Here is a 22,252-nt window from a genome sequence, read left to right as displayed (position 1 = left end):
TTTCTCTCCCGTCTTTTCTCGCTCTGAGGAACTGATTGTCTGCTTCTTTGCCTCCGTCGAACATCTATCAGCTCATTAGGTTTGATAATACACCGAAAAAGTAAGCGTGAGTGTGTGCGTGTGTGTGTGTTTGTGTCTGTAGCTCCTGCCTGCGGCTGCCTCTCAGCCTGCTGGGAATGTGTGTATGGGTGGTGTGGATGGGACCACAGGCTGCTGTGAGTGTCTGCAGGACTTTAGGCTGTGTCTGGCACTGGGAGAGTGGGTCTGGGGAGGTAAAAAGACTTCAAACGCCGTCCTCGGAAGGTTAGCATACACTCGCATTGACTTGAATCAGTGAGCTGTAAGTGTGGGTTTTTATTTGTGTGCACACCAATTGAGGGGGAGGGAGAGGGGGAGTTTGTGGAGGGGAAGGTGAGTCTGGTGGCCAGAAGCAAGAAGAGACACGGATGGGTGAGGCTAAAGTCATGTGGGTGTGTGTGTGTGTGTGTGTGTGTGTGTTTTTTTTTCTTTTTTTCTTTTTTTTGGGTGGGTGGTAAACGATGGAAGTTGAAGTGATGTCTACATGCAAAAGGGGGGACAGTACACCCACCCAGACGCTCTCACGTCCCTGTACGCTAACGCCTGCATACACTGAGGGGTGCAGCTGCAGTGGTTCATGGGCCATAGCTATTCACAGTCATTAGCTTTTTTTTTTGTCATCAAACAAAAATAAGATTAACTCTAAGTGGAAAACAGCCCAAATCCTCACTTTCACATTAAAACATTTATGCACACAAATTAAAGGTTGTGATAAAATGCAAAACCCCCAGACATCTGGTGCTAACTCTGTAAACCTAATAGGCAAGAACAAAAATGTGTAAAAGCAATAATATTAACAATATCTTCTTGAAGAGTGTCTGTAGGGTTTTTTTATGTCCTGATTGGGTGTTTAGGGTAATTCACTTTGGTTTCAGTTTGTTTATGTAGCGCTAATTCATAACATGCTGCATTTCAAAGCACTTTACAAGACAAACGATTCCAGTCTAGAAATATTAAATTAAATCAGTCCAATCATATAAACAGATTCGAGATCGGTTTCATGCAGTTTTTCATTCACACATGCATACAGTACTTACTTATACACACGATGTTGTTGGAATGTTGTTGCTGCCCTTTCTAAAGGTTCAGAATACCAGGCGGTGAAGACAACAGCAATCCATGCAGACTTTTGAAATAAACATCTGAAATTAATCCCAACTTTGACTGGCTTCATAACTATGTGAAGGATAATTAATGAGTTGAGAACCGCTTTGATCACATTTTTTTCTTCTAAGTATTTTGTCGTTCATTCCTGTTTTCATGTTCTTGTTGTCAACATGAGGTAGTGTAGTAATAGTGTAATTCCAACTGGAATTGGAGGTTTCTGACATCGCCTGACCTCAAAATCCAATATGGCTGCCTCGACATATTGACAGTCTTTGTTTAAAGCGCCTCACTTTATTGGCACTTCTGACAACAATCCTTATATTAAATACTTAAAACACACACAGTACTTCGTCCCTGTTCTTAAATCTTAAATCATCTTGCTTAACAATTAATATGCTATAAAATTCAAAAGAATCAGCAAATGAACTTTAGAACATTTGAAATGGGAACTTCACAAGTGATTTCCGTCTAATTTGATGACGTTTAACCCATTTTGCAAAGAATAATGGGGAATAATGTCTGTTGATGTGCAAAGCTTGCAGAGACAGACTCACAGCTGTAACTGAAGTACAATGAGTTTCTCACAATTCAGGTGGAAAAGTTAAATGACTTCAAATCCAGATTAAAATACATGAAAGTGTTTGGTTGTAACGTGAATATAACAAAGATCAGTGGGGCGTGTGGGCATTTTTGCTTTGACCTGCGTAGTTACTTGACATCTCCAAAAGTAAAAGTTTTATGATTATCAGATAATCTGATTCCAAATTACGATCTATACTTTATTTATTTTCACTAATAATATTAAAGCATTCAAAAAGTGTATGAACGAACGATAAGTGTTTCCTTCTCCTTTTTTTCTTTTTTGACTGTGTGTGAGAAGGGAAAAAAAAATCTGGCTATGTATAATCACCGGAGAGACACTCTGAGTGTGTGATAGAGAGCTGTGACAATCCACTTACTGCGCTCTGTAATCTGTTTAACCATTTAGTGAGGTGTTAAGGGAATATGCAAACACTCACACACGAGAGGGGAAGAACACAGCAGACACCCTGCAGGCTGCAGCGGCACACAGGAGAGTTTGACTCCTGAACCGGGTTGCATATTTGGAACGGTGTGTGTGTGTGTGTGTGTGTGTGTGTGTGTGTGTGTGTGTGTGTGTGTGTGTGTGTGTGTGTTTTGAGACCTGCTGTAGGCTCAGAGAGAAGCCAGGTCCTGGAGCATGATGACAGAGACCAGACCTGGCCAAACAGAAGACTCCCCCCACCCCGTCATCCCATCCACCCCCAGCAATCCAATTAGCCTCTTCCTCTCTTTTATATTCTCCTCTCCTGTCCTTCCTCTCCACCCTGTCCTCTTTCCGCCGCCGCGTCTTAGCAGGTGCTGTCGAAGTTGCTGGCCGCTCTGCTTTCGCGGATCAGAAAGAGGATGCAGGTGGGATTATAAGCAGCAGGTTATGAGCTGCAAACATGACAGGCCAGCGTCGATTTTGGAGGGTTATGTAAATGGGAATTTGACAAAATGTGCTTTTTTTTTTTCCTTTTCTGGAAATGCTAGGTAGGTTTTGTTTGAAGGAAACAAAGTAGTGTTGAATCTAAAAAAAAAAAAAAAAAAAAGAAGAAACAAATTGTTAGCGTTTCATTTTCTCCAGGCTCTTGTGCTTATTCATCTGGGCCACGGTTAAAGGACGGTGTTGGCAGAAGTCTTTACAAAAACATATTACCGAATAAGGTTTTTTTTTTTTTACGGATGAAAGAGAAAGAAAAGAGGGAGGCGAGAAGAGAACCGCTTTCTCCGTGCACTTGACCCATGCTGCTCAGAGACAGAAATACAGCTCTGCAGATATTGCCTAATGGCATTGATCATTACAAGAATACCCCTCTCAGACTGGGTAAACAGCTTTTCAGACATACAGTTAAGTACTATGACTCAGTGCTGGAAGTAAATATTGCCTGAGAGGCGCATATAACAATCGTCCTCAGTGGAGGCTTGAAATCGACTGCCACTTCCAGAGCATTTTCTTTTAGCTGAAATGAGGCGAAACAAAACAGACCTTGGTGTATTTAGCCAGTCACATGAGTGGGATTAATGTGAGACTGTGATGAGAGAGGGATGGGAGCGCCTATTAGTGTCACTGATAGAGTTTGGCATTTGTGTAGGGTTCTGATTGCACTCCTAGCAGCAGAAGGAGGGTATTGAAGCGTCCTTCCCCTTCTCCCTCCTCCCTCATCCCCTCCATTCCTGCCCATTTAGCCTGGCACTTTTTTTTTCCAGTAGAAGTAGTTTAGATCTCTTGGCCAATGTTTAATTCATTTGTACTAATGTCTCGCTCAGTCTTACTCTCATGTACTCTGTCTTGTTCTTTCGCCCGTCTAGCCTTGGTGGTTGTCTAATGGAGGTATTCTACTTTGCCTCCTAGTCATTCCCCTCTGGCATACACACACACACACACACACCTCAGGTTTTTCAACTTTACACTTTTTTTGAGGTAAACACAGTCTTGATTTGAGTGCATTAGCTATTCATAGAGTTGAGTTTTACAGTAAAAAATAAGACCTAGTCGATTTTTTTTTTGTGCCCCATTGAAGATGTTTCTCTCCTAGATGAAGCCGCTAAAGGAGCTACTGCCGTCATTAACTTTTTGCTTCTTTTTAACAAAGAAAGATGAAAAACTTTTTGTCTCTTCTGCTTCTTTTTGTGTGTATGCTCTGACTTCTCAGACTCCCAGCCGGTCGTGTCAGATAGCTCTTCACACTGAGCCAGGTTCAGCTGGTGATTTCCTCCCGTTGAAGGAGAGTTTTTCCTCTCCACTGTCGCTACATACATGCATCTCCTATGTCATACATTGCAACATGATACGATACAACAAAAAATGACGATGCAGTAAAATTCTTTTTATATATTTATATTATATTTTATATATTTGGATATATATATATATATATATATATATATATATATATATATATATATATATATATATATATATGTATATATATATATATATATATGTGTGTGTGTGTGTATATATATATATAGCAATGAATCTAAAATCAAAGATTTTGTGAAAAATGAAACGCATGACAAACCCCCCCTAAATATTTACAACAAATATCACATCCTAGAAAGACATAATAGTTCGGCACATTTACTTAAGCTTAAATAGAAACATCTGCAAAAATCTAAATCACTGTTATGCTTTATCCTTTCTCAAGCATACAGTGTGGATATAGTTCACTAAACAAAAATGTCACTTTTGTCTGTGTGTGTGTAGCTAATAGGTCACATTTCATCCACGGATGATGACTAATAACGTGGATCCCTGCCAGCTCCAGGCACAAACATGTGTGCAGGGAAACTGGCATTCAGACTATGTTTATGCTTTCAATTTGGAAACATTGTGTTTATGTGCTCTCATCAGATCATCTATTTTGCTTCTCATCTTTTTGATCTAAATCAAAAGATGTTCTGTTTTTCAGTTTTTGGGGGTCTTTTGCTCTTTTCAAAACGGCTGAAAAGAACAAAATTTAGTCGTTTTGCTCTTTTTTATTTTTCACAGTTTTTCCTGTAACTGTCTTTGTGTGCGCCCAGCTCTGACGATACGGACAGTGTCTGCACGGCGTGTTTAATTAAAGATTCAACACGGCAAAAAAAAAAACTGTAAAAAAAAAAAAAAAAACTAAAACAAAAACAACTCTGTGTACGCACACATTAATAGAGACTGAGAAATCAGTCAGTGCTGCGCTCTGCCTGGAAACTGTTTAAGTGGAAAATGGAGGACAATAAAACAGTGTAGCAAATCATCTTGTTAAGTTTTCAAACAGATATTAATCAGGTTGAATAATGCAGTTGGACACAATGTTATGGCACCTGCTGTGTGGCAGGTTTACATTAAGGCTGCATATAGATTGTGTGTTGGAGAGAAGTATGAGATCATACAGGCTGTTTGAGTCTCTCTTTTTGCAGCATTACGTATATTAGTGCTGTGGATAGGAGGTGATAATAGCTTATATGTTTTTATTCCTATTAAATATTTGTAACAGTTCTTGTACAAATCCTTGTGTGCTTTTAGAAATCTGGAGTTTTACAAATTGCCCTAACTTGTAGCAATGAAATAGTTAATTAGTATTATAGCCTTTTGTGGTTGGAACCGTGAGATTGTGTAAAAAAATAAAATAAAATAAAATAGAATGAATTTATGTTTTATGGCTCTGGAATAAACTTGCACTCAAACAATTAGAAAAATCCAACCTTTAATTTGAGTAGTCATATTTAGTGCCAAAGTTTATAAGTGCTGTAATCGCTACCAGTTCCTTCAAAATAAAACTAATTGAAGCACGTTTTTGTTACCTTATAGTTCACTTTTGTAAATTTTTTGAACTTTCTATTAGTAATCTGTCATCCTTCATTGAGATGTAAATATGTGACACACAGTTACATTTCTTCTAGCCATTCCTCAGCATGGGAAAGACAAGAAAACATGTCATTTATACCAGGTGGACATGTATTGATCTAAACCTGTCAATAACTACAGGTTATTTATCCCAACCATTAAGTTACTGTGAGAATAACTTAATGGTTGGGATAAAAAAGAAAAAGAAAAAACTGGACAAGTTTTCCGTTAGCTTTTTGGACTTTAACAAGGACCATGTTTTTGGGCTAGTTTTGACTTTGATGGATCTTTTCTTCTGTAAACTTTCCAGAGGAGTTGGATGCGAGACAAAGAATGAATGTATGGGGGGAAAAAAAAACATCTGATGCCCACTGATGGAGGATCTGTGGTCTGGTTTCTCTTCCAATGACTCTCGTTAGACTTCATAACGTTGTTAAATCCTTGAAATGTGAGGAGATTTCAAATGAAAATCTTCTTGTCTCAACAGGAAAACTAAAAAAAGGGTCATCTTATCATCAGATTATGCTACTGCAGAAAAAAGACAGTTTTATTGCAAGTCTTTACGCAATAAAAACACGTCTTTAACAAACAACACTCACCTTCTCGCAGAGTTAATTAGTCTACATTTATGCGTTCAGAGCGGAGTGCCTCGTTAACCACTCTGTGTGGATTTCAGCCTTGTGCTGCTGGTTTGCATTAGCGTGGGAACTGGGCTGGCTCTGCCTTCTACGCCCCTTTTCCTCAACGTCTGCAGCCAAACAGAAAACCGTAAAAGACACACAAGCGCGCAACAAGAGCGCACATACTCCAGACACCTCTCCCTCCAGGCCAGACTGCAAAGTGCTCGGGGCGATGTTGTTTTGTTTTCTGACACACCGACAGAAAGAGTGGCAGACTTACCCAGGCCGGCGATTACGCCAGTTTGACACCACGGATACAGAAGAGGGAAAAATAAAAAGGAGCGAGAAAGGCAGCAGCAGAAAACGGCGTGTGGATGATATGAATAACAATGTCTGCGGCGTGTCTCAGCGGACCCTGATAACCTGCGGACCAGAGCCCCGGTGCCTGTGACAGGCCGGGCCTTTGTGGCCCCTTTATCCTGCCCGTACACTTGTAAGGTAGAGCTGGGATAATCGCACCTAATCTAATTAAGGCTAAAGAGGGCCATGACTGTGGCTGGCCAGGAGCAGACTGGGCACCCAACACACACACCGCTCACAGGCGAAATCCGGTTTGCATCAGAAAAATAAGGTTGTCATATTGATTATGCAGATGAGGGACTAGCGGGGACTAACTGGCTCACAGGCCAGCCGGTTACAGCTGACACAGGCTAAAAGAGAGGGATACAGAAAGAGGAAGAGAGGATTAGAGCAGGTTTAGCTCTGTTTTCTTTCTAACACTCTGCATGTACCACTTTGGGGTGCGGCGCAGCATTGTCTCTGGCGGCACTCTCTTTATTTGGCAAAGCAAATAGAACCAAAAAGGTTCTGCAGAACATCCAAGCAGGTGGACCAGGTGACCTGGTGGGTATTACATTATGTGTCAGAAACTCTGGAAACCCAGCAGAATATGTTAGTTGAGATGCAAATATTTTACTTCACAGTTATTAAAATTTGGAGCAAATATCTTCTTTTTGTTTCTAAAATATCCCACAGGATGGCCAAACATTTCAAATCACCAAACCACAAGCCAGTCATCATGCCTTATAGATCACAATAAAAAAAAGAGCAATCAAATATTCTAATGATGCAAAATCACGAAATCAAAACTCCAACACATATGCAAAAAGTAGAGTTAAAGCATGACAAACTGCAAAAGCACAATCTTACCAAGTAGTTTTGTTTAGTTCCTTGTGCAAATATCTTAGTTTGGTCTTATTTCACGTGGACTAGCTTTTTTTTTAACGTCATAAGTGAAATGATCTGCCAGAGGAAGTAGAACTTTTTTGTCAATATTAAAGAATTATTGATTTACAACAAGCTCCTATTTCTTGCTGAAAATTTACTTGTTAGTCAGTTTTGCCTTATTTCACATGTACCAAGATATGTGCACTAGCAGTTAGACCAAAAATATGTTTTGCAGTGTGACCTGCATATGTGTATGCATCTAGTTATAACTTTACTTTAGTCAGCGTGTGTGTGTGTGTGTGTGTGTGTGTGTGTGTGTGTGTGTGTGTGTGTGTGTGTGTGTGTGTGTGTGTGTGTGTATTTATTCACTGAGGATGCTGCCAGCAGCAGCCAGATTGCTATTTCCCCCTCTGTCCCTATAGAAAGACCTGGGTAGTAGCCGTCTGAGGGTGTGATGTACAATTGAAGGGCAGGATTGAAACTGATTACCTTGTTAACTCCTGGCACCCACCAGCAGCTTGAAATAGACCTGAGCACCAGGGCCTGATTTGCAAATGAATTACCACCGTCGCCCGGCCCTCCCCGCCCCTCCATCTTACTCCCTCTCTTGTGTTCTTTTTCTCCTTTTTTGTGTGTGTGTGTGTGTGTGTGTGTGTGTGTGTGTGTGTCCATTTGTTGCCAAGATCATCTTTTTATATTGTGCCATGACAGATGCTGCGCCGGGCTGCCATTGTTTCCCATCAGGTTTTCTGGGGCTGTGAGGAGAGCCAAAAGATTTCCACATGTGATTTTTTTTTTTTTTTTCTTCCTTCTTCTTTAAAGACAGGCGTCCCGACTGCCGTGGTATAGCACGGCGCTCTGTTCTTTGTGCGCCAGTACGGCAATGTACATGGTTCAGGAGCAGGGAGAAATGTGGAGTGTCATTGTCTGGATCTCAATAATGGAGAGGTATTTCTTTAATTAGGATTGGTTGTAATTGGGAGCTATGAAAGGGCTGAGCGCTATTGAGGAAAACCACGGGGAAATTGATTGCTCTCTCTGTTCCCATTTTACTTTTTGTCCAGTCTCCAACTCCTCCTGAATATGAAACACTGAAATTAAATCCGTTTTTTTCCTCTAAATCTGGCTTGGAAAAGTTTTCACAAAACTTTTACGTGCATTGTCACGTCGCAGCTGCAGAACTCTGTGCATTTTATTTGCCATTTATGTGACGGATGCTCACAAGCTAATACCAAAAAGTGAGCAATGAACGTGTATTTCAAACTTTTTTTTTTTTTTTTTATGATTAGCAGCCTGAGAATTTTCAAATACCTCATTTAATTAAAAAAATCGCCTCATATATTTTTGTATATATATTGTAGAGATTAGACTCTTCTGTCATGATACGTAGGGATGGCTAAACATATTGCAGATTTTATTTGGCAAATAAACTAACAAGAATCAAATTTAGTACAGCTTGTCCTGTTACGTGCTCCTCCTGATTATAGGAGTCAGAGTAAAGCTAATTTCTATTGTTTTTTATATTCCAAATATCAGCCCAACGTGTATAGGTGTGTGTGTGTGTGTGTGTGTTCCAAAGAGCAGAAGGAGCAGCTATAAATTAGCTTCTTTCGTTCCTATTCTTCCATTCCCGACTTTTTTATTGACTGCATTTCACCCTCCCTCCGAGTAACTTAAAGTGCTGAATTTGTTAGCTCCCTTTTTAATGGACTGCCTCTCTCTACCATTTTGGGATTATGCTAAAGTAACCCCGCCACCGCGCCCCGCCAAGTGTGTGTGTGTGCGTGCGTGCGTGCGTGCGTGTGTGTGTGTACATGCATGTGGAACTAGGCAGAGAGCAGGGAACGATAAGTCTGTGTTTTGTTCCCCCTCTCGTGTGCTGTATAGAAGAGTGACAGCTCCTGACTTACCTCCACATTATCCCTCCCTGTCAGTCTGTGAGTGTGTGTCCCGCTAACTTCCTCTCAGCTTTATAAAACCCTGAGAGGTAGCTCTGATAGCACATACAAGAATACAATTTCAATTTCAATTGGCGGCTCTGTTAAAAAGGGCCTATGGAGATGGCAATCAGGCCTCAGGGAAAGCTGCGCCCTCCTGTATTGTAGTGTGTGTGTGTCTGTTCTTCAGTTGCATATCAAGCGTTTGCCTTCTAATAGTTAAACAGGCAGATGTCACTGATGCGGACTGTGTATTAGTGGATTGTGTGTGTTATCTGAGTGTGTGTGTCCCTCATCACATTGACTCTGTAATAAATACGCCTGCCATTCTATCAGCAGTCAGACAACATATGAATGCTCAATGACACGCTTGACAAGGCATGCAACTGTGGCAAATGGGATGCGCACACTCGCTCTCTTTCTCACACACGGCGACTCTTATGTATGATGTCTCTTTTATAGCGTTGCCATATCCCATCTTCCTTTGCTGCTCCTCTCAAGTCGTCCTCTCACCATGACTCACTGAGATCAGGCTGAGAGCCTGCTGAAGGGCAAGTTGTATTTTAGCATGCAAGGGATGCCAGGAAGTAAACATAGGTGTACTTTAACGACAACGGTGTAAAAACCGATTTTTAGGTTATGTTTACGAGTTATTTGGTCAGAAACAGTTTGAACTCAGTTCAGGACATTTGTCTCCTAATATATAATCCGCATATTGAATGATAGTATTGACACATCTGCTCACTTCACATTCTACAACTAAACAGAGTATTGTCAGGTACGGATGTCTGTTTGCGGAGTGTCTTTTACGGTTTTTGGGGCTAAAAAGTAGTTACTCAATATGTCGAACTACATTCATTATCATAGTATCAATGTGTGCAACACCACAATCATGAAGGACAGCTTTGTTGTAAACATTTGGTAGAATGCAAATTTAGTTTTCCTGTAAAGTATTTCTGTGAATGTCTATCCTGTTGGGTAGACAGTCTTTGCCTTTGATGAACACACTTAAAGCATATTTCTGGTGGCCATGATGCTAACACTCACAGGGTGGGGGAAACTGTAATGAGGGAAAATGTCAGGAAAATTGTGAGTTTCTGCTTTACCATTTTCACTAACAGTATCATGACTGTATGTTCCTCTGAGCTCTTCTACAGCTGCACTGAAAAACGCTATAGAAACTTTTGTAGAGCTGCCACTAACAAGTTTTTAAAATACTCTATCGATACATTTTTTTTAAATTCAAATAATATAAATAATTTTCTTACAAAAAAAGTATTTTATTTTTGTTTAATAAACTTTTTTTTTTTCTTTTTTAAAGTCAAAATGTCACCACAGGCTGCAGCTTTGGTACATCTTTCTTGTACCAACAAGCAAGCGCACGACTGCAGGTTAAATTACCACAGTGATCTGCACATCTCTGTTCATGAACTCCTTTGAGCGACTGCTACTGTAGCATCTGAATGACACCACAGGCTCCCTTCTGGATCACATGCAATTTTCTTATTGGGAAAAATAGACAATGCAGTCAACTTGTGTGAACTTGCATTCCCTCAATCATCTAGAGACGGACACTGGGATCCTATCTGTAGACCTCATCTTGATCTTCAGCACCATCAACCCAGGACAGACATAGATACTGTTCGGAAGAAAGCCCAGGAGAAACTGTAATTTCTGTGGTACTGTAGTACAACTCGCCTCGGCAGCTTCGAGTCTTCTTCTACCCTGCCATCATTTAGTCTGCTCTGCGTTTGTTCATCTCTGTGTGGTTTGGCTCATTGACAAAACAGGACAGGCAACAAGCAGCGAGGTCTGCAAAGAGAACCATCAAGCCTGACCTTCTGTCTGTCCTAGACTCGTAGAGATCCAAGGTCAAGAAAATGTGCCCTAAAGTTTCTGGAGACCCCACACATCCTGGACACTAACTGTGCAGACTTATTCTCTGGACGGTGCTACAGATTGTTATTTGCCAAAGCGAGCCTCCACAGAGTCTGAGCACAAACTTGGCGGATAAAGCTGATTCTTATTCTAAATGAACAGTACACTTTTGCGTTGAATGCCTACCTTATAATACAATAAGCAAACATTTGCACTGTAAATTATGAGATAAATATATAGCTGTTATGTCTAGGATAGCAGAAATAAGTTAAATGGAGCCCTTAAGTGTTATCTGTGCACATAAAAAAAATGCTTTGAGTTTTAAGGTTATCAAATATAATTGGATTAAATTTAATTTTCTTTTCAGTTACAGTGTGCTCTGCAGGAAGTTTCGTTTTGTATTGCATGGACAGGAAGGAGAGCAGCGGGCAGCGAAAGGGTTAAAGCTTTCACTTTCAGGACAGCAGGTCTGAGAGGTAATGCATGGCTGATGAGTGCCGGGCTAATGGGCAGCTCTGTTAGCTGGAAATCAAATGACTGCCTCTGCATTTTAAGTCCCTGTGTCGCCTCCATTGACTGACTGAAGATATTCATCTCTGCCGTGTCAAGGGGCCGGGGAAGAAAAAGAGAGAGGCTAAGGGAAAGAAAAGGAAGGGCATCTTAGAGGAACCTGAAGACCTAATGCAATTATTAGAAACTTGACCACAAATGACAACTCATCTAGTGCTGGCCCTGTAATTAATTGTCTGCTAGCAGGAGCGCTTGGGCTCGCGGGAGGGTGAGGGGGGGAGGAGAGAGAGAGAAAGAGAAGAGAAGGAGCGGCAGGCTGGTGATTGGAAGAGGACAAAATGACTGGAGAGGAGAGATAGAGGGAAGGGGATGAGGTAAGGTGAGGCAACAGCTTCGAAACTGTCATTACGGAGCAAGAGACAGGGGAAAAAAAAGGGGGTTTGGACACTTGGAAATAGAACACGCGCCGTGACTGATGAAGGCAGGAAGAATGCGGAGAAGAGTCGGCGAGAAGAAAAAGTACGCGAGCGTAGGCAAGGAGCTGAGACAGGGAAGCGGCAGAGTGCAGACAGTGTGATGGATCCAGCCACCATGTTAAATTGGTCAGTATTGACCTTGCCAAGGCTCACTTTAACACTCACACTTGTTTGTCCAGTTTAACTTAATTGACCAAGGATAACTAATTACCGTTTCCTGGAACCGCAGTACATTACTCTCTGTCTCCGTCCTCTCTCGCCATTTTCTGTCAGCCTCCACGTCGCAGTGGCTCGAAAATCTTTCCAAGGGAAAAGAGGAGCAGGCTGGGAACATAAAGCTGATGTCTGATATTTCATCATTCAAATTTTCCATCTTTAAGGTCTCTACCAAGGCCGCGCAGTAATAGCCAATCATGCCCAAAACATGGGTTAGAAAACTTTTCATCATTAGCTTGGTCAGAGTCCCACACAGTCTGTCCTCTAATGTCAAATATTTATGCAAAGATGATAACAGGGTACATCAGGATGTGGCTTTCGGACTATTCGTTAGCTGCTACAAAGAGAGTTTTACCCCACTCTACCCTTGCCAACCCTAATCGGAGCTTTATGAAATATTAATTTACGTATGGTGAAAAAAAAAGTGTTCCGATCTCAACCCAACAGAAATGGCTTGGAAATGATCGAAGGAGTTAGCGAGCCATGCTTTCTCATTCCACACCTTTGTCTGAGCTCAAAACTGCACAAGAATGGCTGCGAATGCTTTGGAAAGCTTTCAAAGAAGACTTGAAGATGGACCAACATGATCAAAAATGAAAAACTGGATGTTTAACATTACTTTGGTAACATTTGTATGTGACGAGAGACATCAAAATGAACACCAAGGAGTGAAGTTATTCATGTTTAACTACAACTTTTTCTTAAGGTGGAAACTTAAAGGTTTTATGTTGAATTTGGCAGCTCAGTAGCACAAGTGGCACAGACATTTGAAACTTGTCAAAATCTGTTGATCAGCTGTCGATCTTCTAGATCCCTGTTTCTAGATCCTCTGGCCTGTCTCCAGCACTGGTGTTGAAATGACAATAAGAGGTAGTAAGTGCTTGTAGGGGTGGGAGCTGAAGGAATTAGTGTTATTCAAGCATTCACACAACTGTAGCCCTGAAACTTTATTGTTGGAAAAACCTTTTATGGCGTATCGAAAAAAGACATGTAGATCTGTTAAATTTACTCAAAAGAGAATAAATAATGTTACATGAAGCCAGTTTATAACCAGATTCTAGAAGGAAAGAGACCAGAGTGCAGAGACTAGTTTCATTGGTGCAAGGTTTTCCGTCTTGCTCGGACATAATATAATTCCTGTCAAAGTCCGTCTTTTAGGAACAGCTAATACGGACAAAACGGGACTTGATCTGCCGCTGCAAGCTAAAGCTACTTCAATGAGCCTGACATATAAAAGCAAGTTGTTAAGGCCTGTCGGCTTCGCTTGGCCCTGAAGGTACAGCGATATTTCCCAATTTTTAAGGAATCTGGATTTCATTTGAATATTTCCCATTTAAAATCTGAAGTATGTGAACTGCTCAAATTTACCTTGGGAAATTTTATTCTATGGATTTGATCTTAAAGAAAGCAAGCTACAAATCATGCATTTCCTGTACTTTCATTTTTTAACTATAAGACTACTTCAGCTCAAGACAGGCATGGATATTGCTAAGATATAGCCTGTGATTTATGAAACTTTTTCTTTAAATGTTTTTGCTCAACAAAGGAAAAAAAAACATATTCCTTTAGTAGTACCATCATTCTTTCAAAGTTTGTAAAGAGTTACAGGAATTGTAATTTACATAATTGTTTTTTTTTAAAGCCCTGGTATAATGGAACATATAAGCACACATAACTTCATGAAAATGATGTTTTAATGTAGCATTTGCACTGTTATATGATAGCATCCCCCTCCCCCTCTGTCACATTCTTCACCTTTGTCCTTCCATGTCTGCGCTCTGTCTCCCTCCCCATGACTCCAGTCTCTCTCTCTCTCTCTCTCTCTCTCTCTCTCTCTCTCTCTCTTTCCCTCCCTCTCTCCCCCGGTGTGCCGCGGCTGTAATGTGTTCCTGCGGTTGTAGCGAGCAGGCCATATACGTCTCTGAGGCCTTGTGCTACACCACCATTACTATCTGGCCTGCCTCCACTACAAATTGGACGAACAGGCACTGACACATTTTCAATATTATTACATTAAACCAAGTGGATTTTGATTGATAACCTAATATTGGCCTAATGCAAAACATCAATCACTGCAAGTATATTAATTATTTAATATTGTGGCGTAATTCAGAAATCGATGCTGCCTCTGTGTTGAAGACATCGTGTGCAGAGAGGGAGGGAGGGCGAAAAGGGAAAACTGCCTCCCAGAAGGCCTCGGCAGATTGTATGATGTTTTGAAAAGAGAAATGAGGATGTAATACGGGATAAGTGTGTGTGTGTGTGTGTGTGAGAGAGAGAGAGTGTGTGAGGACGGAGCGATCCCCTCGGCCCTACTGAGGACACCGCTGGACAGCTTGTCCTTGATGAAGTAAAAAAAAAAAAAAAGGCAGATGAAAGAGCAGGACATTAATTGTATGTGAAGAGGCAAATAAAGGTCGAATGGGGGGGAAAAAATGCAAGAGGAGAAAAAGATGTCATTGTAAAAATGAGAGTGAGAAGGGAGATGAAAGGAGAGGGGGGGTTGGGGGGGGACTGGAGGAGGAAGGATGGAGCGCTGCGTCTCCCCAGTGTTGGATTGTTTCTCGCTAATTGCGCTTCATTAGCGGATTACACACACTGTCACCACAGTAACAAATGTCTTGCTGTCTGGTTGCCGGGCGCCCGTCATGTATAATGAATGTGGCGGGGTGTTTGTCAGAATGTAATGTAATTACAGCTAGATGAAGTTTGCCTTAAGTGGTCGACTTGTCTTCTTGCGGTCTTTCTGACGGAGCGCAGAGCAAACAAACAAACCTCCTTTCTCTTCACTTCTGGTGCGTTTTTTTTTTTTTATCCATCTGCCTCTCGTTCTGTCCTCTCCTTCATGACATTATTTTAGAGAAGCTGATGGGCATATAGGTCTGTGGTCGTCGGACGCGTCCTGCAGGACGGCTGGATGGACGGAGGGAACGGAGAGGCGGAGGGAGTCGGATAGATTAGACTGTATGTAATTTTAGAGATGGTGTAGATTTACACAGCGATGCTGCCAGCTGCATTAGCAACTGATGCCTGTCGATAAGCCTTCCTCCCTCTCAGCGCAGACACACACACACACACGACACTGTAAAGCGCCGCAGCCTGGGTGGAGTTGTCAGTAATGGAGGCCCGAATCGGACGAGGGGTGGGGGGGAGAGTGGGTGCTTGGTGATCGGAGATGTCGAGCTGGTGGGTGGGGGGCGGGGGGAAGGTGGGTGCTGTTTGTGTTCTCTTGATCTTTTGATTTGCACTGCTGCAAATTTGAAATGTGCCAAAATTGCATCTATTATTTACTGCCAATTTGCTTTTGCTTTTTTTTTTTTTTTTTACAGAATCTCCTTCTCTCCCCCCCCCACCTTCCTCAGCTCACTCTGCTGTTGCTACCCTGATAATCACACACATACATTTCTATTATTATTATTATTATTATTATTATTATTATTACTAATTCACAGATCATAAGCTCCCAGCTCTTTCTTTGTAGTTGGAAATGATCATCACGCCTGCCAGCAGTGTGGCGACAGTATTAGTTAACCTCAGTCTGGTTTAGATGCAGAAAGCATTGAAATGCGCTCTGCATTTCAGCCTTAGAGGTCGGCAATTAGGATAAATCTGTGTGGTTATTTTCCGTTTGATTAGCCAAAACCTCTGTGATGTCATAAAGATCGTTTACTCTGATTATTGTGATTTTCTTCAGTGTGAGGCTTGCTGACTGAACATCAGTTAATACCGAGACGATTTTGGATAATCTTTGTGATTCTCAGCGGGCGAGTTATGCAGTTTTTTCCCCTCGACTAAAACATGTCTCCCAGAGTGAGACCACAAATCCATCTTGGTTGCACTCGTGCGCCTAATATTTTCCATGTCTTTTCTCATGTAAATACCTTTTTTTTTTTTGTTAGTCTGTCCAACATACTGATGGCACAAACACTGCTTTCTTCTTCAGCCTCCACCTGTTGCCTTCACTCACTCTGCCTGCAGCTAGCGCTAAGCCAGTTAGCATTTGACCGGATGTGTGCAGCAGACTTCAGGACGGTGTGGGTTGTCTGTTCAACCTGTTACCAGATTTATTGGACTAGTTGCACCGTAGTTGATAGTCTTCTTATCAACTACACTTAGATAGTGTTTGTATTTTTCTTAAAGCATTAATCAGACAGGTAGACACGCCTTCCTTTAAACATTGATAATAAGAACAGAAAATATGCCCTTTCACCTTAAAATGCCACAATTTTTAAAACTCATGAGAATAGCTTAGAGGTGCTTCTCAACTCATAAAAGCATTGTAGATGCACTTAGCAAAGAGACTTACAACATACTTGGCAGTCGAGACCGAGTATCGCTTTTTGCTAATTTTATCATTTCAGTTGTAACAAAAAAAAGCTTGAAATAATGCGTTTAATTCTTAGAGATGCACTGCATACAGAAACCTCAACATTATATTTGCTTATTCCATATTCAGTTGTTGGACTCAAACAGAACTTTTACAATTTTTGTCTACTTTTCGCGCCACTTAGAAGTTGCATAATTTGCAACCCAGACCATCTATGTTGAGACAAACCAGATCCCGTACTATTACATGTGATCAAGAGTGTGTTGTAGATTGTTTTTGGTGTGTGTGGACGCTTGAGAAAAATCCAGCTGCTATGGAATGAGTTTTTATGTCTGAATCTGTTTTTTTTAAAGTAAGGGGAATTTGTGTTTGTGTGTTTCAGGGATTCTGGGAGTATCAAAGACAAATTAGAGCATCTGGTAAGTTGTATTCAGCACACACACATTCACACACACACCTTGCCTTCCTCGTTTGGTATTGGTTATCCTGCCGACATGGTCCCTTTCCTCAGTCTCTTTCTGTCTGTGAATCAAGGACCTTCTGGTTCTGCTCTCCTGGGACGGGCCTGAAAATTTAATCACCAGGTTTTCTCTTGCTGGTTGCTTTAATCCAGGGTCAGAGTTCCATGCAACAAAGTGAGAAGGTCTCTTTTTTTTTCCCCTCTCTCTCTCTTTTTGGGCGGGAAGAAACCAAGGTTTGATGCGGCCCATATTCCAGGGGATGAATTATAGACAGGGGTCAAAGAGGGTCCCGCCTCTCTGTGGATGTCACATGCCCTCCCTCCTCCCCTGCCTCCCTGCATACTAAAACCGCAGCTTCCAGCACCTTACACAAATGACCCACGCCCCACCTCGCTGTACGCAAATGACCCCGAATGTGCTACAGAAATGACCGACCCCGGATCTCCAGGTCGAAATCGGTTCTTCAAAACAACAAATTTCAATCGAGTGGTCTTCAGAGCTTAGTTATTTATCTAGAATTTTACTGCATTTGGTCACATGGCAGCAACAACAAAAAATCTGGTGTTAGTCTTCCATATAAACCAGATTTGTGGAGTGTGTAACTATCTGGAACTCCTCCAGACAACCTTCAGAAATTCTTTAATATATTGTTTCGTAGGAGACTTAACCACCTCCCCCCCGCCCCCCCAAAAAAAAAAAAAAAAAAAAAATCAAATTTGAATATGAAGTAGTGTATGGGGTATATTTTCCTAAAACATTTTAGAGTTAAACATCCATTAGGCCTATCATATCTTTAAATAGGAAATTAGAAATGGTCTTTCCTGGGTATTGTGATTGTGTCGGTGTGGGTGTGCAGGTGTGATTGATGCACGTCTCCGTAAAATGTTATTTAAATTATTCACGAGGGGTTTAGATGCATAAACAGCAGTAATCAATACTCTTATGGGCGGTTATACCCAAGCAAACATTATGAGCGCCTATATCTAATGCTGAGATGAGTGTTTCCTCTTATGTATGCGGCTGAAATAGGAAAGACCACAACGATTCAGGGTCAGTGTACTGATGAATACATCTGCAAGTGCTTTACTCTTAAGTGCTGTATGCTTGAAGGTACAAATGAGTGCAGCTGATGCAGTTTGTTTATGTGCTTGGGAGCAAAGTATTAACCTTAAGGGAACTTTTTATTTTGGGAAAAAAAAAAAAAAAGCTCTGAAATTGAGTGGCCCTTCTACGGTTCTCATATCCGCTGAGTTCTGCTGCAAACTTTTAGTTTCTAATTTAATTTTGCTGAACTAACATAACCAGAAGCAAAGCATTTATCTTAGTTCACTCAGAAAAGCATATACAGTTTAACGTTTTCGGTATCTTTGTTTATGAAAAGCTGGAAATTGATTTCTTTTCTTGCATTAGTGTGACCTTACACCGAAAAGAAAATGACAAATAAATCCAAACTCTAATCCGTGCATGTTTATTTAGTGGGGTAAGAAATCGTGTGTTGTAGGCATTCTTATATATTTTTGTACATTTTTGCAATCTAACTTTTTCCTTTAAGTTGTCTGACAACTTTTTATTCTTTAATTAACAGAATTTTATATTTATTGCCTTTTACCCCATCAGAACCTCTAGAAGATGGTGTTTGTGTTTTTGGCTTTTTTGTTTTTCTTTCCTGTACAGATTTAAAGATTTAATGTAACTTTTAAGAAGCACCGACGCTACTCCTTTTTTGTCAAAATGAGAATTTTATTTATTTTTTTATTATTTTTGAAAACAAACATGTAAGTGTATTTCTTTTCTGGTCAATGTCGGCGCCTGTAGGTGGCGAAGAAGTCAACATTTTTACTTATTTATTTATTTTTATTTGACTTAGCTTGACAGTAAAAAGAAAAACTTTGGTAAAGCGCAGTGGTTTTGAAGTCGTGCTGTCAAAAAAACAACAACTTGACAGTAGCATTGTTGAAACACAGAGCCCCATTTATCACACAGATTCTTCAAAATGGGAAAGACGTGAGATCATGCAATTTGATTTGGTCAGGTTCATGTTTTCCTTCAAAAGTCAGTAAATGGCTGCAGGTTTTTGAAGGTCCAAAACAGGTAGATCTTTGAACAAAGCTGAACCAACTTGTGACCACACACACTTAATATTAAGATATTAAGTTACAGCACTTTATCCGGAGTGCCAATAGTTATAGAAACTGCTGTTTGATTTCCGTTTTAATCCAGATTTTCCAGGCCCGATTCGTGATAATCTACAAAAGGTCTCTGTTAAGCATTTTGTTGAGCTCTCCAAGTAACACACGACCTTAACTGGTTCAACGAGTTTACCCACAAGGACTTCTTATTAAAATGTATTGTTTAATTACTGCCTCCCGCTACGTCCTTATCCTCCTCATCAGGGTGACCCTGTTTATAAGAGCTACATATTCACACACACAAGCTCACATCTGTGTATTTACCGGGATGCTCTCCGTATTTATATGTGAGGGAATTTGAATTCCCGAATACCGAGTGTTTGGATTTATGGGCGTGTTTATGCTTAGGGGGGAGATTGCACCCCAGTAGGCAGCTGCCTGCGGAGCGCAAGGCTCTGATTACGATTCGGGACGGAGAACTGTAAATAATGGAGCTCATCTCACTCGGAGCCGGAGTTTGCGGGGCTGTTCAAACACTTTTTTCTTTCAATGCCTCAATCTACATGTACAACGCACAACCCTGAAGATTTCCAAACAGGCATTTATGACTCTCTGTTGATCTACCGCGCTTAAGATTGGAGCATAAATGATATTTACGCTCGGCTTGGGGCGTCATAAAGCAAAGGAACGTCATGTTGTCAAACGAGTACCTTGAACATGTCGTCTGCAAAGTTGCGTCTTTTTGATTCTGAAAGAAAACGATGATTATTCCATATTTTTTTCCTCAAATAATTGTTTTTTGAGTAGCTGTTAAGCATCTAAGCTGGTGTGACAGGCAGGCTCTTTTGTTCCCGTTTTCCTTGTATTTGATCTTGCCAGCATTACCCTCTTCTGTTAACTGTAAAAAGTGAATGACTGCTGAAGTAATTAGGCAGCCAATTAAGATCTGTGTGGTCTGAGGTTTGTTTCATTGTTTGTTTTTTTTGTATTTTTTATTATTTTTTTCCCCCCCTTTGTGTTTCACCAGATTGACTGAATAGAATCAGTAGCGATGAGGAGGGAAACACTGAAGTTAATTGCTCCCAGCGCTCCGCTTTTACTTTCAGCTTGCGGTACGCGAATGCAGCGCGTCCAAATAACACTCGAGCGGACAAAACGCGAGAAGCATCAAGGCGGATTTTGTTGCTCTGGGAGAAAGAGGTGGCCTACAGCAGCTAATCGGTCCAGATGTACCGCTTTTTAAGAGCAGAGCAGAAGAAAGCCAGCAGCTCAATCAATAACGCGAGGAATCAGCATCATCAAGGCTGCTGGCTCAATCAGCAGCTGTACCCATCGCTCTAACTGCACACACTGCCCGAGGATGGACAGAAAGAGAACAGAAAAAAAAAGGGGAGGGGAGAGGAGTAGGGCATGAAGAAGACGTGTCAACAGTTTCGGGGGAGAGAGGGTTGGACGCCCTGTGATGGCGGAGGATAGCTTACAGGTCAGTCTGCGGTCACGGGGTTAAGTTGAGGTCGCCTTTTGTTGGAAACTGAACTAGGAAGTCTTATGTTCACAGTGAGGTTTCAGCTGGAGCTCTTCAGGTGAAATTGAATGTTTTCTTTTTTTTTTTTTTTCCTTAAAAGCAAAACACGCTTTTGTTTTAATGCATTTTTAATGCGTGTAAATATTGCAGTTGCAACATGTCATAAATCAGAAGGATCTTGTACCTCCTAAATAGTCTGTATCTGTGTAATATAATGCTGTTTTATCAATTAGAGACAGTTTAGAATCAGGCATCTTTCTGCGCTTGATGCCAGCGTTCTGTCGGCCACATGGCCCACTTCAGGCATGGCTGCTGTGTAAACGTCCCTCGGTGAGTTGAAAAGTTTACTGAGGCGAATGGTCTGGTCGGCCTGCTGACAGAGCGGCAGCAGCAGCTGTATACAAGACAACACGCTCCAACAACAACAGCGAGACAAACCTGCCGTCACTTAAAGTGGAATACGATCCGCCCGGAAAAGTCCAAATGTGTGACTCTAGTCTGGATCAGGACCGTTGTTGTTTCAAGGATGTTCTTCAATCAAATCCATTCCTTTCGTTGCTGCTGCTTGATCTCCTGCTTTTCTTCTCAATGAAAGTGATTGTTCGAGTTGTAACGAGCTAGCCTAGCTAACTCAAAGTCATGCACTTTTTAAAACGTCACAATATTTCCAATCAATTTTTGTGAACTCCTTTGCTGGAATCACCATCTTGTAAGCCTCATTTTGAAGGTGCAAAGGGAAGTAGTCCTGAATTTGTGTTGATTTTGTAGTCGACTGTTCTTAGGGGTGGAAATTTGCACCCACCAATGTCCAACTCCTGGTAAAGGGGGTGGGGGATGTTGTTGGAAGATAATTTTAAAAAATTTCAACAACTGACCTGATTGGAGGGGCAGCTATAGTACGACAAATACCCTTTTCAGTTGTCGAAAAGGGTACAATGTGGTTGACAGAATCGACCATGGGTTCTAAATATGAGCTAAAGCGTGAAAAAGGATTGACTATTGAACGATAAGTGACTGGCTAGTCTCTGGTGAATGCTGCAAGTCAATCTTCTTTAGTAATACTAACAGCAGGTGTTCATCATGTCGCCCGTCTAGTAATAATATCCCAACCATTTGCAGTTTTGGTTTTTCCGTCCCCCGCTGATAATTTAAAGCAACTTTCTACAATCGATTCTGGTTTACTGGAAAGAGATGATTTTTACTACAATAAAAGAAACCTGTCTGCTTGACTGTGTGTTCAGGTATTTTGATCAGGAGTCGACGATCCAAAATGAAAATCAGAATTGCGGTTAACAAAAACATGTATCTTTGTTGATGTCTTTGGAGGTTGGAAGGCCTCCTTGCCATCACCCTAATCTTCAGCTCCCCACA

The 22,252-nt window shown here is 41.2% G+C and overlaps 1 protein-coding gene across 1 annotated transcript in view; it reads left to right on the top strand.

Annotated features, from left to right (window-relative positions):
* Positions 1-22,252, top strand: part of rsrc1 (arginine/serine-rich coiled-coil 1) — a 138,725-nt gene that overhangs the window by 34,973 nt on the left and 81,500 nt on the right. The window contains exon 5 of the mRNA XM_014990682.2: positions 17,149-17,185. Within this exon, the coding sequence (XP_014846168.1) occupies positions 17,149-17,185 (37 nt within the window). The remainder of the gene's footprint in view (positions 1-17,148; positions 17,186-22,252) is intronic.

The sequence above is a fragment of the Poecilia mexicana genome, unplaced genomic scaffold (assembly GCF_051168715.1).
Source record: "Poecilia mexicana isolate PSO_F unplaced genomic scaffold, ASM5116871v1 scaffold_13, whole genome shotgun sequence".
NCBI classification, from domain to species: Eukaryota; Metazoa; Chordata; class Actinopteri; order Cyprinodontiformes; family Poeciliidae; genus Poecilia; species Poecilia mexicana.
This window is presented reverse-complemented; position numbering and strand designations above follow the sequence as displayed.